General features: G+C 40.1%; 2 protein-coding genes and 1 long non-coding RNA gene across 4 annotated transcripts in view; 1 reads left to right on the forward strand and 2 right to left on the reverse strand.

Moving 5' to 3' along the window:
* The window catches only part of LOC109963207 (protein kinase C and casein kinase substrate in neurons protein 3), a 17,999-nt gene extending 13,269 nt beyond the window's left edge, over nt 1–4,730 (reverse strand). The window contains exons 1-2 of one of the 2 annotated variants that reach the window (XM_020605559.1): nt 4,493–4,730; nt 1,393–1,460 (exon numbers count right to left, since the gene is read on the reverse strand). In XM_020605559.1, the coding sequence (XP_020461215.1) occupies nt 1,393–1,452 (60 nt within the window). In that variant the 5' untranslated portion in view covers nt 1,453–1,460; nt 4,493–4,730. Of the gene's footprint in view, nt 1–1,392; nt 1,461–4,012; nt 4,293–4,492 lie in introns of those variants that run through there. The other variant, XM_020605560.1, reaches the window with a different exon arrangement.
* A 2,040-nt stretch (nt 4,731–6,770) lies between these two features.
* On the forward strand, nt 6,771–9,506 carry LOC109963168 (uncharacterized). The gene is made up of 4 exons (XR_002275364.1): nt 6,771–6,925; nt 7,929–7,969; nt 8,952–8,992; nt 9,084–9,506. It is a non-coding gene; the product is annotated as an uncharacterized LOC109963168 (long non-coding RNA).
* A 513-nt stretch (nt 9,507–10,019) lies between these two features.
* Nucleotides 10,020–17,732, reverse strand: part of shank1 (SH3 and multiple ankyrin repeat domains 1) — a 97,596-nt gene continuing 89,883 nt past the window's right edge. Inside the window, 1 exon segment of the mRNA XM_020605443.1 lies at nt 10,020–13,262. Within this exon segment, the coding sequence (XP_020461099.1) occupies nt 13,175–13,262 (88 nt within the window). The 3' untranslated portion in view covers nt 10,020–13,174.

Consider the following 17,732-nt stretch of genomic DNA (forward strand, 5'->3'; position numbering starts at 1 on the left):
CCACATACAATATCCAGCTCACTCGATTGGTATTCACCCAACTTCACAAATTGACGCCTCTGTGTCAAGATGTCAAAACGGAACTGTGACTGGTTAAACAGAGTACACAGTTGTTCACTAACTGGAAAAGTCCAGTAGTATGACGTATGATTATGGCAGTTTAGAATTATGAAAGGCATATCTTAACTTCTATATAAAATAAAATTTCAATATAAACTTCTTATCATGTCTTGTGTGTCACTGTGAGTGAGAGCAAAGAGTATGCAGTTGATTGATATCTGAAGCTTTGCTGGGGATATGCACTGTGGGATTTATTGTTTGTACATGACAAGTGAAATATGCATTGCAGTATTATTTATTGCACTGTTATTTTATTACCTCCACCAAGGAGGTTATGCTTTTACTGCCATTTATCATTTTTGTTTGTGTTTAGTTTGATATTCACTGAGGCAACCTTTTGTGTTATTTTTATATTTTTAAAATGGTACGATTGCTCCTTGTGTCACTCAGTAAAATAAGGTATTCAGGGTGTGAACTTGAACCTGATCTTACAATTGGTTGTTCTGCAAGTAAAGTTACCATGTCTGACACTCAACAGATTGTTAATCTTTAGGATTTTTACTTGACTATCATTTAATGCACATGGGAAATATGCTTATTTGTGTGCTTGCCAAAGTATAATGCCAAGATAAATACAGCCTTCAGGTTTTGTCTTCATGTCTCTTGGGTTCAATGAGAGCAGTCTGCTGGCTTAGTTTGGGAGACTGAAAACATGGAAACAGCTTTGTTGGGTACCAGATCATTAAACAGGCAATATTTAACATATTTAATTAGTGAGTTTTAAATGTTTTAAAGGTTTATGTCACTTTGGATAAAAACATCCAAATGAATGAACTATTTTAAAAAATAAAAACATTTTTATAGAAGGATGACACTGAAAACCAACCTTTTTTTCTGAATTCCAGCAGAAAACACCACAAATAAAAACATCATGAGGTAACAGTACTGTTGCAGAACAATGATGCTGGATCCTCAGAGACGTGACCCTGGAGCTCTACTGTTTACTTTGTTGAGCAAACACAGGCAATCAAGTAGCCCGCCTAAGGACGAGCTAAACACTATCACAAAACCTTCAAAGAGCCGTTAAACCCAAGCATGGCTGCTCAGAGTGTACAGTGGTTAATACTCAAGTTTTAAAATGAAAGCACAGCCCTGCTACTGATCCGTAGCCTAAATGACAATACTGTTTAGTCTGCTTGACTTGAAGGTCATTGAGACTTGAGAGAGTGAGGGGAAGCTATCTTGTGTACCTCCCTGTCTCATCAGAATTCAAACTGAAAAAGCCAGAGAGAGTCACACACACACACACACACACACATAGGGTATTCTTACCATCCAGAAGCTGCGATTGTTGGCATCTTCTGGGCTGTTTTCTGATGGCAGCATCGACATCCTGTTGTCTGAGAAAGTAAAGCATGTATGATTGGTTCAGTCTGTGGTATCGCTCCATTGTTTAATCTGCACCCTAACCCTGAATGTTTACATACAGTACTTTAGTGCTGTTTTTAACCGAGATGAAGACTCAAATGATAATAAATTTATTTATCTTTATGGAATAATGTAAAAGAGCAAAGCTATATTCAGGTTGATTATCTCTCAGCCACTACATTAGGGACAGTTAGCTTTTCAAAACTTTGTTCTAAACCACCACCAAAATATCACACAAATGGGAATCCGTGGACAACCACCTATCCACTAGGGGACTATGTCCTCTATTGCAGTGGTCAGACATACCCCACAGCCTTGTCAGATGAACCATCCATCACGGTACACATTTTCATTGGAATTGATTTTAAAATGGTAATTATTTTATTAATGAATCAAAAGTGTGGATGTTTAGGTTGGGTTGGGTAACTACTTTTTTGACAGGATTAGCAAACCAGGGGGTCTCCAGCTTTACCCCCTCAGAAAGTGACTGAGGCAAAACAAAGAAGGCTAACAGCTGCTCATGTCTCAAATTACTAGCTATATTTACTCAAATATGATATCAAATTCACTCAAAATTATCTCAAACCAGCTAAATAAGCAACTTATTTTGTGTAGCTACCAAATAAGCTATCAAGCTCCAACACATTTTGTACCAACAGTATCTCGACTTTAAGTCATCACATCAGTGTCAAACTCATACAATGTACCTCTTCTAAAAAGTTTTAGGGAAGTTGGTTATTGTAGTTTGGATGGATTTTCAACACCATCAGTGGAGTTAAATTGGTATAGGCTACTTTAAACCCCTTAATGTGCCATTCCCACAATTTGTGTCAAAAATCACACATTTTAGATTTTGTGTTATTCACACCCTGCAGTGATATCTTGAGGATATTAACCCATATTCACTGCAAGTAAACAGCCATAAACTCTGCTAGAAATCATAAAAAGAAGCTCCTTAGAACTTTGTGCCTGAGGATAATCAAGTTTTCTTCTATATCATACTAATGGATTGATAGTTGGCAGTATATTCAATGGTAAAAGGGCAACAGCAGCTGCTGATGGAAAATTTTAAGGAACTTAATATGCCAAAATGGAAACAAATAGAGGCTAAAACTGCTGACCTCAGCTGGAAGTTGGCAAAATTAGCGACATAACACAACTTCTGCAAAAAGATGACAACTTACAGTAAAACAAGGCTGTGTCTCACAAGAAGTAAGCAAGCATGAAGCATTCTCTCCCAACATTCCCAGCTGTGAAACATGAACTATCCTAAAATACACAGGGGCTAAGGGTCAATGATCCTATCATTTGCATTATTTTTCTTCAGATGTAAGTGGCCTTGACTGCTGTTTATTTGCCTAGAGAAACACACTGGCACTTGCTCATATGCACTTACACCAACAGCAGATAGAAACACTAATGGCAAGAGGCAACAGAAATACTTAAAATGTTTTGTTCTACTCAAAATTGAGTAATCTACATACAATATAATGTGATAGAATATTGTGTTTTTGAATGTTACTTTTTGGTAATTTGGTTCCATTTCCAAAAAAAAACTTTTCCAGTTACATATTTAATCACACAGCAGTTTTGCCTTCTGGTGTTTCAAACCCACGATGCACCCAAAGCCAAACTCCACCCAGCCTTCTTGTCTGCATCCAGCTATCCTCATGGCTTTGTAAGGCACAAAATTAGATTCAGGGATTTTTCTCCACATCCTGCTGTTCATGGGTCACCACGTGCTCCACATAGAGCATAATGTCATGCCTCTGCAGATATGAATCTTCCTCCACTTCTTTCTGTAATGTCTGTGCTGCTGAGGTCTTGTAGATCACACAACCCCAAGATCTGCCAGAGGCCATAAAATAATGAATCGCCTCCCTTTTAACCCTTGACCTCAACTTCCTGTCCCATTGCTGAATGGATTTCCTCTGGGTCTGAATGTGCCTGGGTTTGCAGCAGAACATAAAGATGGGGGAGTTCTGTTGTCTCCACATATCCTGCTCACTTTTAATGAAGCTTAAACCTATTTTTGCCTCTTATCTATGTTTTCCATGATATGCTGTATGATTTCATTCTCTTTATAAGCATTACACTTCAATCTGTGTGCAAGAGAAAGCATGCTGTACAACTCCATGTCTAATCGATTCAATTTGATGGTGCCATCAGCTTTTCAAATTTGATTTCAAAGCTTTTCTAATCAGTGTAAATGTTCTCTAAGATACTGGGACTGGCCCACTTTTTTGCGCTCTGTCATCTTTTCTGAGGCATATTTCCATGTTCTTACTTGTTGACTTTCAATGAACTACAAAAGTTGAAAGCAAGTAAAATATTAATCAGAATCAGAATCAGAATCAGCTTTATTGGCCAGGTGTGTTGGACACACGAGGAATTTGACTCTGGTACAGCAGCTCTCAATGTGTACGTACAAGCAAAGGAATGTGCATTAGGAAAAGAGATAAAAAATAAGAGTAAAGTACTTTCCATTGTCCTGTAAGTATAACAGAAAGTATGTGTAACTTACCACCTACATACGCAGATCTAATTCCACCATAGGTCCTCAAAACTTTTCATAATCTCCTGGCAGATCAGACATTTGTTCCCTCATTTTATCACAAGTCCTCTTGTGACCCAGTAACTTGCATTATCTCAGTCTTTCCAGCATCTAAAACTCAAACTTTACAATTGTAAAAGAAAGAAAGAAAGAAACTACAATAAAAGCTACTAAAACTGACACTCGTTTGAGTAATAAGGGTCCATCTGGAGCTTCTAACCGACCAAACTCTTTCACCCTGTATCCTGCACCCCCTCTGGCACACACACTCACTTCTCCCCCTGTCCCCATTTTATCTGTCACGTAACTCAACTCACACACACACAGTGCATAGAGGAAATACTGTATATAGTAAAATATGAACACATGGAACAGAAATAGAAGCCCAGTCACTCCAACAAATCTCGCTGAAATGCAACTACTCAGTCATGGCAGGCTTCACTTCCTTACCTCTCTGAATGTTGGGGCCCTCTCTGCTTCAACCCCCTTTTTCTTGTTTTGTTTGGCTGGTTACAGTGTTTTTGTTTTCTCCAGTCCAGTCTTTGTGTAGATTCTTTGGCTATTTTTCTCTTTGTGTTGTCGTCTTTACACACCTAGTCACCCTCTCCAGCTTTGATTTTTCCACTCGATCGAGACAGTGCTGCTCCTGCTCTTCTCCTTTCTTTGGCCTGCTGTTCATGTCAGATGAGTTGGCTTCTTTTTTTTTCCCTTCCCTGACACCCTCCCTCCCTCTTACCCTCCCTCTCTCTCTCTCTCTCTCTCTCTCTCTCTCTCTTTAAAACAGCTGCAGAAAACTTACTCTCTTGTTTTTGCATTTCACCATTTGTCAGAAATCTCTCTCTCTCTTTTTTGTTTCACCTCCCTTAGAATAGTGTAAACGAAGTGTCCCATGTTGTTTTTTGTGTGTTTATTTGTGTGTGTGTGAGCATGTCTAAGTGATCAGACCATAACTGATTCATCCAACCAGTCTCTTTGTGTGTATGTGTGCCTTTGTATTACTTACTTTATGGGGACCATGACCTGTTAACACACTCACATTGCGGGGACCCGGCCCACTGAATCAGTGAATTTTAGGGTGGGAACATGGTTTAAGGTTAGGGTCAGGGTTAGGGTTAGGCAAGTAGTGTTATGGTTAAGGTTAGGATAGGTCTACAGGGAATCAATGTAAGTTAATTTAAAGTCCCCACAAAGAATGAAAACACGGTATGTGTGTGTTAATAGGCCTAGTAAATATGCTTTACTATGTAACCACAAAGGGAACCTCCATCCCTCTGTGCTTGTCTTCAAGCCCCCTTTTTCTTCCCTCTGGACAGTTTGCTAGGCCTGCCTGGCCCTACAGCTGGAGGATACATCCGGTGTGTGTGTGTGTGTGTGTGTGTTAAAGACAGTGTTTCTTTGAAGTTACAGACCTCTTAAGAAGATTTGTTCATGTTGACATATCCCACTTTTGGAGCCATATTACTTTGTGTTGTGCTGAGCTTGTGAAACTTCTTCATGCCTGAACTTGCCATGTACTGTAAATAACTAGACAGCTGTTACAAGCTACAGTGCTTACACCCAACTGCAACCTGCTTTTTGGAAACACTAATCATAGAATAAAATCTGGACAAATCTAGACAGACTTCATAAAAACACTGTGAGATCTCTTGGTCAGTTTTTTTAAATAAAGAATCCTGAATGTTTTAGTAAGACTTTTTTACTTTGTAAAAAAATTTTTCCCAGCACAAAGTTACAGACAATCAAAAGAAACCCTGAATAAATGAGTGGTCTCTTCCAGGATGACAGTGCCCAAGGGGTCGCCAAGTATGGAAATGGCCTTCACAGTCAACAGATCTTAACCCAGCTGAACACCTATGGGAGATTTTGGAGCAACATGTTAGATGACGTCTCCACCACCATCATCTAAACACCAAATGAAGGAATATCTTTTGAAACAGTGGTGTTTACCCCTCCATTAAAGTCCAGAGACTTGTAGAATCAATGCAAAGGTGCACTAAACCGCACTGTGGCTCTTGGTGGTCCAACACCTTACTGAGACACTTTATATGGTTTTTCCTTTCATTTGTAACTGTCTGCAGTTTGTTGTGATTATATAAAATAATGATTTACTTTAAATCTGCCCATCATTTATATAATAAAATTACAAAAGTGTAAAATCCATTCTACAAAAATGAGCCTACACTTAAAAATTGTGCTGATTGCATCTTCGCCTTGCATTTTTCATGGGTGGGATTAAAAGGAAAAGACGAAAGTGAGAAAATGTGGATGCAATAAAGGGAATTGGGATTCATCCTGGGAACACTAGGGAAGAGGTGGAAAGGTAAACAGGGGAAGTCTAGTAAACTCCATGGGAGAGAGGCAAGTAGGCAGGAGTTTGTCAATGGGCCTAGCAGTGTGTCGCCTGTTCCAATGTCCAACGTGGATTTTACTAGAACCTGACAGGGAATAAATTCAGATTTCCTTAATTGCATCCACACAAATGCTAGTAGAGAGGAATTAAGGAAACATGTTGTAGACGTGAGATGTCCTTGTCTTGTATCCTTCACCAGAACCATCCAAATCAGCAGTTTTCCCATAAGGGGGTAATTTATTAGTCTCACTTTGCAGGATGAATTGAAATTGATTCTCAGTGCTAAGGAATAGAATTTGATAGAAGCTGTTCTGAAATTTCTCCATAACACCGGACTCCACACAAGAATTTGGCAATGGGCTGAAATGAGCAGCAGAGGGCAACAACACGAGCAATATACCTTAGCTGCGTCTAATGCGAAGAAGAAGACGCGAAAGGTGAAACGAAGAAGAAGAATTGACTTATAAATCCGTGGAAACAGCGCTAGCATCGTCCATTCGGTTGTTGTTTGTCTGCTATCGGTACGGACGATGGTAAGCTAATATCGAGAGTTTCACTAGTGCAGTTTTTGTTATTGATTAGCAATGTTTACATTTGTGAAGAAGCATTATCGAGTAAGCCATAGGCTGTATGATGCATTAGCCGCCACAATGCGATGACCTTTCAGATCTGTAAATAGTAATGTAACGTTCACATCCACTGCTGAGAATTGTTTTATACGCCGAATAACGTCGTACGTTACACCTTTATTCAGTTTGGTAAACAGTAACTAACAGCTGAGCCGTCTGTAAAAGCTGGATGGTTTGAGAATATTGGACGTTTTGGGAATAAATCGCGTGCTTAACACAATGACACCGTGGTTACGACTCGAAGCTTGTGGTAGGTGATTATTTGGCGTTGAACCCTGCAATATTAAACTGATACTTAAAAAAAATCAGAATTTGGTTGTTACCAGTTTCTGGTGTTTGTCCATGCATATATTTCCAGTTGGTGATATCCTGGTTGTCCGTGAGGCTCCACGTGGCAAACCTGTTAGCACGGTGGCTAACGGTGTGCTGAACCAAGTCAGAAGATAAAAAGTTATAATAACATACAGAATCACTGCGATTTACAACACAAAACAATGACTGAAACGTATGGTGTAATTAGACCTGGGATTTTGGCTGATCACAAAATTAATGCTAAGTTATTTTGATTAAGACATTTGGTGACAAAGTATTTGATGTCATCAAATTTGTAACAATCATGGTCTATGACTAAAAACTCTAAATACAGCATGTCGGTCACAGATGTGAGAGGGTGTCAGACCGTTGGTCTTATGTCTTTTCGAGTCTTGTAGGCATATAATGTAAGGCCATCTTAAGACAGTAGGTGGATCTTGGTCCTCCCCTGATGACTTGCACTGGGCTCTGAGTCAGTATGGAGACAACGTGCATCTTTGGCCCTGACAAGCCAGAGTTTCTGAGGAGGAAACTGATGTCCGTTAGAGGCTATTATGGTTGTGACAACATGGTAACATGATTTTTGTCTTTTCAGGTCAATCACCACTACTACACTGCACTGGGCTTGGGTCAAAGGTATGTAAAAAGGCCAAGCGTAGTCATAACTACATGGTAACGGTCTATGCAGACACTATTAAAATAAGTCTTGGTGAAGAAAAGTGTAGTTACTAACTACGACCACCAGGGGCAACAGGCGGTCATGCTAAATTTATGATAAACCTCTTGAGTTAGAACCACCAGGTGGATTTATTGTTGTGGCTGATTGGTGTATATTAAACACAGTATCTAAAACTAAGTTATACGTGTGTGTTCAGGAACATTGACTCATGCAAGTTAATGAGGATTGTGCAGGGTACATGGGCCTAAAGAGTAAAGGTGTTGAGGTTTGTTTAGGCATACTTAAATTTATTTTTAACCATCAACAGTAGTAGTCGTGTACTGTCGCTTTACATCGGAGTGGTATGTTTTATGAAAATATAAATCGAACACTTTAGCATCTTAACACCAAGGATCTATTGTGCACTTTATAAAAGCTTGATTCTTGAACAAAGCAGTTTTTTGCTGCTTAATGCACTGCATAGAAATATTGCAAATGCATTTAAATGAGTGCATTTTTCTTTAGAATATGGAAAATGCATTTGATGCAGATTTAAAAAAAGTTGTCAAACTTCAACTGTTTTCCAATCATGAGACCAGTTATGAACTCTGCTGTTTGAAACTGGATGCATTCATGCAGCTAAATGCACCAGTATATCTTGTGTTTTGGAATTTGAATCTGTTTGCCCCTTTGCATTATGCAAACTATTTAAAATGTTAAACAATTAAAATAAACCACATTTAGTTTAAAAATAACTGTGCCTCTACAAGTAAATGCAAGTAGATTGGTTGGTGTGGGTTTAAGCAGTACCTCTCCACTGATGAATTGCACTGGGCTCTGAGTTTGTGTGAAGACCACTGTGCATCTTTGGCCCTGACAAGCCAGAGTTTGAGGAGAAGACAAACTGACAGTCCAAGGTGTGAGGGGTATAACAACACTAACACTGATTTGTTTTCTCAGGTCTTTAAGAAGACCATCTGCTCAGACTGGAATTGAATTGGGTTTGTCATAATTTACATCTCTTGGTCTTTAAAAGCAGATGCTGAATGGTTGTGAATTGTTGACCTGACTGCTGTTTTCCTGTCTTCTCAGGTACTGGACCGCTCACAGGCATCGTGCTCTTTAAAGATATGTTGTAGAGTAATTTTTTGTTAGTAATATTTACTGTATATATTCTATGCTCAAATAAAACTATACAGGCCAACTTTTTGCTTCAATTTTCTGAAAAATATACTGGATTATGAGATGTACACGACAGATGGTTTACTAATTCATGAGCCACTCTGACCTTTAATGATATGAGGCATCATTTCTAAATGTGCTGACCGACTACTGAAATATGCCAACTTTTGATCAAGCATAAATCAAATGACAAAAGCTGATATCATTAACAAAAGGCACATTTCACATTGAACTTTCAGGTTTTGCCATGTGATATAAGAAACACTATAGCCTAAACATTAGTGTACAGGGTATTGATACAGCACTTAAGGTACTGATACCAAAACATTTAAGCATAAAGTAGAAAGGATCTGAATGCACTTGAGTTTTGTGATTTTTAATAACTTTGCAATAAATTTTAAAATCAAGTTATCACTTTGATTTTGGCTTCTTCTGGTAACGTAGTTGTGAGAACAATCTGTATACTGTAGGTCCCGCAAACAACTTGTTGCCCCCACCCCATTACCTACTGGTAGGAAGAAGGTATTTAATTGGTACCTTTATATTCACTGTACTTTGTGCAGGCTATAATCTGAAACTTTAGCCCTAGGAAAGTGTTCCCGTAGAGTATTATGCACATATTACAAGTTTAATTTATACATGGAACCTAATCATGTACAGTAGGTTTGGCCATTTTCCTATTCAATTGAATGTGTCCCCAAACTTTTGTTTAGAAGTGCATGTTTGTATAAAATATGAAGTCCACTTTATAATCCATTTGAGCTCATGTGCTAGTATTAAACTGTACATACCCAAAAACCATCATCTTGCCCAACAATGTAAAGTTACCATCAAGTGATAAAAATATAACTTTTTATATAACTTTATTATAATTCTAATTCTCTTAAAACATTTGAAATTCATATAGGTTTATATGAATATGTATATGCATATCACATATACATATTCTGTAAGTTAGCTTTCATCAGTTCATAATTTTCATTTCTTAAACGATCTCTTAAAGGAAAAGTGCTTTCTATAGAGTCGGACCGATTCCCTCAGATCTGAACTTGTTCTCCTGACAGCAATGATGAGCCATCACTCTTGATCATGACTAAATTCAAAGGGAAAAAAAAATGGTCACCAGTCACTTAAATCAGTGAGATGTTTTCAGAATTCATCGGCCCTATTTACAAGCGCAAACTAAGAGACTTGATAGAAAACAAGTAGAAACCAGTGGGCTGAGTTTGGACAGGAAGCCACATTCTGCTTGTTGACCCATTTCAAAACGACCCCTTTTGGCTGATGAATAACTTCAAAACCTTTAAAGGGAAATATGAAAAGTCACAGTTACTAATGGAAATAGTCATTGCTGGTAATTAACAATGAGCTGTAAGCATACTGGCACGTCGGCGACTGTGGAAAGTGCTTTGTACAGACAAGAAGTTGCAAACAATTAGCGAAAACACGAGCTCTTAATACTGTCAGGTTGGTCAGCAGTGGAAGGGGGCAGATGTAGAGAATGGGTTAAACTGTATAGAAAGCAGTACAGTTAAATACATTGTACCTTCTCATGTTAAACATTTGGAAGACAGAGATTCTTTAGAACTTTTGAGACTTTTTTTTTTTTTACATCAACCATAATTAAATGACCATTATTTTCATCGTCCTTATTGCTATTTCCCTTGCATTCTAATATAATCTCTCCTTGACCATTAACACAAATTACAGAAACGATTCCCCAGTTTGCTCATTCACATTTTGTACATGTGCACTTTGAGCATTTAAAACTTCCCATCAACGCCTCGATGTAAAAATGCACACAATATTTATTCAAGGACTCAAAAGCAGCAGGAGAGGTGAGGTGTTGTTCAAGGTAGAGAGGTCATGAGAGAGCCCTTATATTTAATATCAGCAACAGTGAGAAGGAGCAGGACTTGGCTCATAATGCAACATAAGTGTGCCATGACAGCTGATGAGAAATAAGATTGCAGAAGAATATGGCACAAAGTCAGAAAAAGAATTTTTTTTTATGTGATCAATAAAGAGGAGGGTGGCTGCAATCCCAAATTGAAGCACAATTTAGTGTTTAAATACACTTCTGTGTAGTGTTGCCTTCCCCAGAATAACAATTGGTACATTACTGAAACAGTTTCTAAGTGGCAACTAACTTTTAAAAGTGTTGGGGGGGAATCTTAGGCCTTAAAGGTCAACATGTAAGTTAGATCAAAGCTTCGGTCTTGCCGAAAAACATTGAGAAAGTAAAAGGAGTCATTCAAGATGTGCTTCATATTAAGTTGCAATGCTTCTCATCACATTAAAGCCATGTTAAGGGTACAGTGCACCAAATAATATACATCTTTCAAAAATACATAACCAACATGATTATCTTCACTACATAGTCAGAAAATAAACGCCATTTCAGGCTCCAAAGGCAGAAACCAGCAGCTCTCTAAAGCTATAATAACAGTAAGGACGATGATTGTAATGATAAATAGTAACAATAAATCTCTTCATATCAATATCAGTGTTCCCATTTAAAGTTTAAAAACTGTAAGAACAATCCGTATTAAAACTCGATATAAGCGTTACTCTCAGGTCCCCTCGGTCGGGTGGCTGCTTGTTTCCTCTTGAAGTTAGTAGAGAGAGATTTTTTTGGGGGGGTTCTCCTGGAAGGAGAAGGGGGGATTGGATGGGAAAGCAAGAAAGTGGCAGTTTATTTCTCTTCCCTTCCCCTCTCCTTTCCAGTCTCCCTCGGACAGAAGGTCTGAAAGGGTGTACAACGGTTGCCTCAACGCTGAGGAAGTCTTCCTCAGTAAATAAAATCCTCTCTTCACATAGTCATGTTTCCTGTCTAAACAACTGAAAACACAGTCTGTCCCTTTTTATATAAACACATCTTGGATTCAAACATACTGTATATCGTGTCCATATATAAGGTGTCCCATAAACTACCACAAACACAGGGAAGTGTTTGTGTGCATGTGTGTCTACATGTTGGTGAATGCATGCAGGCATGTATAGTAGTAACTCAGGTGACTGTGTGGGCGTATCAGTGTTTTTCACTTTTTCTTTTTATGTTGTTGGTCTGGGCACTTATTTTTGCTACAAATTGTGATACAGTGACCAGTCTGTATATATGCCATTATAAGACTTAAGATGATAAAGAGCTATAGAGAAACAAATAGGGTCCTGATCACAAGACCTGCAGTGAGGACAGAGCCCTACCAATGGTGAGGTAAAAGCAGTCCAAACACACAGCAGCCTTAACTATCTGCACCTCTGTTACCTGTAAAAGATGTGGAAGCTGTCACAACGCCCTGCTCTGCGTCATCCTAAAGTTCACCATAAAGAAAAAAGCCTCATTCCTATAGACATTCATCTCGATTTAGCCTGAAATATTCGTCATCTATGATTTCTAGACACATTTTTAAAACTAGCATCCACTCACATGGGGGGGGGGTCATCACTGATTGCACTCAAAATATTCTTGGTGGGTTCCACTTTTAAACCTGAACAGATTTCACCAGCCAGCTGAAGGGTAACAAAACTGCTCAGCAAGATGAAAGACAGCTTTATTATCTCCAGCTTGCCAACAACACAGCCTGCTCAAAAACAACAAAGAAAATGTAACTGGCTTTTGATTGTTCTTCTCAAGTATTTGGTTCAGTTTCAGCACGGTTTTCATTTCACTACTATCAGCTGCAGTCATAGTGTCTTCATATGCATTTGGATGGGAGACGGTTGGTTGGTTGGTGTGACTGTGCGTGCGTGTGGGGCCTTTACTTGTGTAAATGAGCCTGCCACAACTGGGAAGCGCCAGCCGGTGTCTATATGGATCGTCAGCCCTTTTTTCCATCCCTGTATTTCCATCTTCCTTTGGGAGTTGACTCTCTCTTTTTGTCTCTCTCTGTGTGAAACCCATTTCCCCCCTTATTTGTTGTGTGAATCCATAGATAACAGCAGTCTTCCTCCCTCATTGAGTCCAACCCCTCCATCTTTCTGTCTGTGCATTTGCAACCTCAGCTCCGACTCCCGTCGTCCCTCATCCTCTCAGTCTGTCCATCCCGAGGCGAGAGAACAGAAATGGGAAATGGGCTACTGGACAGCCTGGGGACAGAAGAACGAACATAGTAATGTTTAGTGTTAGTTAGGTGATAATGAATGGTGTTGGTTGTGTTCTAGCATAATGAGTTGTTACAATATGTGTAACTCGTGTTTTGGTTTTTAAATGGAGAGTTATTTGTTCATTAGTTAACTAGGGTGGCTCTGCAGTGTACTCAGTACACGACTGACTGCATTGGGAAAACATGGCTGCTGAGAGCTGGTTCCAAGTTGGTGAAATATATGGATTTTTTTTTAATCTCCAGAGCCAAATCCTTCATTCACATAATCTGGTTTAACCTCTTTGGCCTCCGTCTAATGCTACAGGTGAAGAAAAAGTAAAGCCAGATGATGTAGTCAAATATGTGATAACTCAGCACTGCTGCTGTTAAGGGACTGAACGACAAGTGTCTAGCTTTTTTCAGTCTGCAAACCATTTACCTTGACACCGCTCTGGTGCCATTATTGTCCAATCATCAGAACTTTGCCTGCTACTATCCTGGGGGTGGCTGTGGCTTACGAGGTAGGGCAGTCGTCTTCTAACCAGCAAGTTGGTGGTTATTCTACTTGTGTTACAGATTAAATTATAAGCAGCCAGGTTGCCAGCAAACATTCCTGTATGGGACCACTGTGGGAAGGATTGGGTTTACTGTGAGTAAATCCACACTAATCCCACATGGGGCCACTGTGGGGTGGCCCATACCGGGCCCACAGTAGTTTTGCCCTTTGGGGTCCCCAAGTGGATTTTCTGCGAGATGTCATTGCTGATCACTTTGAGAAGAGCTAATTGAGCACTGTGGCTGGAAGAGTCCTGATTCAAATTTATCATGTAGCTGAGGTGAGGCCTCAGTACACACGTGATGTTCATCACTGTTTCCTCATGAAGTTCACATTATCCCCATTTCAATACAATACTGTCACAAATAACTGATCAGCTCTGAACCTCTGAACAACTCAGTTAAATTGGACAATTTGAACTGTTTTTTTTTTTTTTTGTTGTCAGTTTTCATACAGCCCGTTTGCTGAATGATGACCATAGAAGCAAGTCTTTCAAGTGGTGGGTCTTTAACAGTAGTTATTGTTCAATTTCATGGCTATGTTTTTCTATTGTGTGGAAGCTGATTCAGCAGCATCCACATTATGTTATCCTGTTTTTTATATTTTCTGATTTCTTCCGTACATTTTTGGCACTTAACTCCAGCATACTTTCAACTAGATAAATATCAAATATCAAAATGTTCTGCCTTTTAAGGACTTGTGCTTGCATTTTAAATTTTTGTAACATTTATACTTTTAATGTATTCAGCATTTTTCAATATTTTTTTTTATAATGGAAGTCAATGGGAGACTCAAATCTTTCTCCTCTTTGAGCCTAAATAGCTCTGGCATACTTTCAGCTAGAAACACCTTTTAAACTTTAACTCGGGACAAGTTCAGCTATTCAGCTTGTAAACAGCTCTTTGATATCTTTTACAGTTTTTACATTATGGCAGTTTACATTTTAATGGTGATTCCTGTTGAGCTAATTGCTTAAAACAGAAACTTTAAAATGGTACCACACAGTCACAGCAATACAGTGTTACACAGTAACACTCCCACCTTACCTCTTCTCTATCTTCCCTCCCCTGTGTATCTCCCCTCCCACAATCTACCATGCCTTGACAGAGAATTGAACCCAACCTGCCGAACCAAAGTCAGTAGCATTAACCACTAAGCTATCCAGCTACTGGATAGATATACATTTACATTTTATACATGCTATTGGTTAACGCAGCTTAGCAAGGGTTAAGGGGTGAGGCACACATCTGAATTCCATAAAACAGCAACATTAAAATTAACATGGTACCACACAAACAGTCACACAGTAACACACACACACAAAATAAACACCCAAACATTCACAATACAAAGCAATACAGCGTCACACAGTGACACACACAGGTTTATCTGCCTTTAAAATATATCTGTCAGATGTCAGTAAAAATGAGTCTTTAGAACTATAAGCCATTTAATTTCTACCTCTCACTTTGGGATTAAGCCTTCCACTGTTTTAGGAATGCTCTCAAGCTCTCACCTTCTTCAGATAATGAAGTTAAATTCCCAACTTTAGTTTTTCATTTCATCTTCCATAATTATTCAGCATTGCATCTCAGCCTTCAGCTGTTTCAACAAAAAACTTCAGCCATTGCATCGCAGCCTTCAGCTGTTTCAGCAATGGATTTCAGCATTTTCAGGGCAATTCTTCAGCAATCGGCATCCACACGCATTTTCATTAGGAAATGCATTTGTCTAGTTGCATTTAAATATACACTTGTATTGTATCCTGCACAATCCTTGTGGGTCTTAAGGTAACATAAAACAAGCTGAAAACCTCAGTGGTGGAAGTTTTCACTTTGTTGTGTTGATATAAAAGTGTATTTATAGTATGTTGTGTAAAGTACAAACTGCAATCACTGAAAGTTGAGGGAACAGGGGCAGAGGGTTTGAAAGTTTTACATTGAACAGGTCAGTGACATTATTTTAGCTCAGCGTTAAGTTCCTCTTGAATATCATTCTTTTACAGCAACTTCTTGCCAGAGAACACATTGTTCGAGCTCAACTCGAGAGGACTCACTGAGCAGCACAACAAAAACAAAAAATATAGAGCCGGGCTTAACGTTTAATTTCATACATACTGTATATAAAGTCAGTACCTCTTGCTGCTTTGACTGATTTATACACTGCCTCAGGAGAGCATACCTAAGACATGTTGCAGGGGTAAAAAAATGAAACAAATGACCACACACTGAAAGCTTACAAGATGTATTTAGAATGTGTAACAAATGTTTTGACCCACCGGTCTTCTTCAGGGCAAGTAAGCTGCAGGGGTAGGAAAGTCAGGCAAGGCTGTAGAATGGACACTGCTCCGCTTGTTTGTGGTAACGTTAACTTCAGTGCCTCACTTGGGTAGCAAGATTGCAGGTGTGTCCTCAGATGTGTTATTGTACTGGCATCTGCTTTTTTCAGTCTGCAAACCATTTACCTTGACACCGCTCTGGTGCCATTATTGTCCAATCATCAGAACTTTGCCTGCTACTATCCTGCATTTTGTCCTTGCAAACATAATGTTACTAGCTTACCTTACTGAGAGGCCAACAGGACATGTAACTGGTCAAACAAAGTGAATTTTAAGAATGTCCTCTGTTGGACCACAAGGTAAATTACATCAAATGGCTTGTTGGGCTTATTGACACAGCATATTGTTGGATTTTGTCATTACCGTTTGAATGAATGTTAGGAATTAAAATAAAAAGTGACAGTCCTACTGTAGGGGCATGTGTGATCACTGGGTCAGCCCCTTCTGGGCTGTGCAGGAGTCATATCAATGGACATAAAGCTCAAGGTCCTGGTGATAGCCTGGCCAGTAGAAACGGGACTGCAGCCAATGCAGTGTCTTGACAATCCCAAAGTGTCCCGCCCTCACTGAGCCACGGATCACCCGGAGCAATTCGAGCTGGAGTTGACAAGGCAACAGCATGGCGCAAGTGCTGGCCAGAGCTGCATGAAGGCAGTGGTGCATTCTTTCCCCCAACTGTAACATAGGGCTTTTCTGTGTCAGCTGGTGTAGTGGGCTGGCAATGGAGGTGAAGCCCTGGATAAATCACTGGTAGTAAGAGGCCAGGTCCAGGAAGCTCTGCAGCTCCCTGATAGTGCTAGGGACAGGCTGCATTCTTACCGTGGCTACCTTGGCTGGGTTGTTAGACACCCCTGCTGCACTGATGACGTGGCCCAGAAAAGAGGTCTCTCTCTGGAGCAGGCAGCACCTCTTGGGGTTCAGGCACAGGCCAGCTTGGTGGATAACTTAAACAACATCTCTCAGGTTGGCCAGCACCCTGTTCATCAGGTGCACGAACATGGCTGGGGCTTTGCAGAGGCAGAAAGGCCTTGAACTGCCACAGCCCTTAACTGATGGTGAAAGAGGTACAGAAAGAGGTACAGGGCCAGGCCTCCGGTGTGAGTTCCACTTGCTAGTAGCTGCTGTGTACATCGAGGGCCCTGAACCAGCAGGATCCAGTGATGTAGTCCAGGGTGTCATTGATACGTGGCAGAGGATAGAAGACTTTGCGGGTGACCTCGTTGAGCTGGTGGTAGTCGATGCAGAACCTCCTGGCCATGGGCTGCTGGTGGGCTTGATCATTCCAGCTGCTGCCATCTTTCTGATTTTGTGCTCCACGGCAGCTTGCTTAGCAGGGGACAGGCGCTGCAGACAGAGGCAGATGGGGCATGTGTCACCGGTGTCAATGTCATGCTGCACCAGGCCAGTGTGCATACAGTTCCCATCTCCGGCCAAAAAGATGTCCACAAACAACTCCAGCAGCTCCATCAGCTGTTGTCTCTGGCCCACCTTCAAGCCCTTGCAGCTCTTCTCGAACAGGTCATCGACGGCCTGCCTGGTCTCAGTGGACACTTCTCTGGCTGGTGACAGTGTGGCTGGGG

The sequence above is a fragment of the Monopterus albus genome, unplaced genomic scaffold, assembly GCF_001952655.1.
Source record: "Monopterus albus unplaced genomic scaffold, M_albus_1.0 scaffold70.1, whole genome shotgun sequence".
Classification (NCBI taxonomy): Eukaryota; Metazoa; Chordata; class Actinopteri; order Synbranchiformes; family Synbranchidae; genus Monopterus; species Monopterus albus.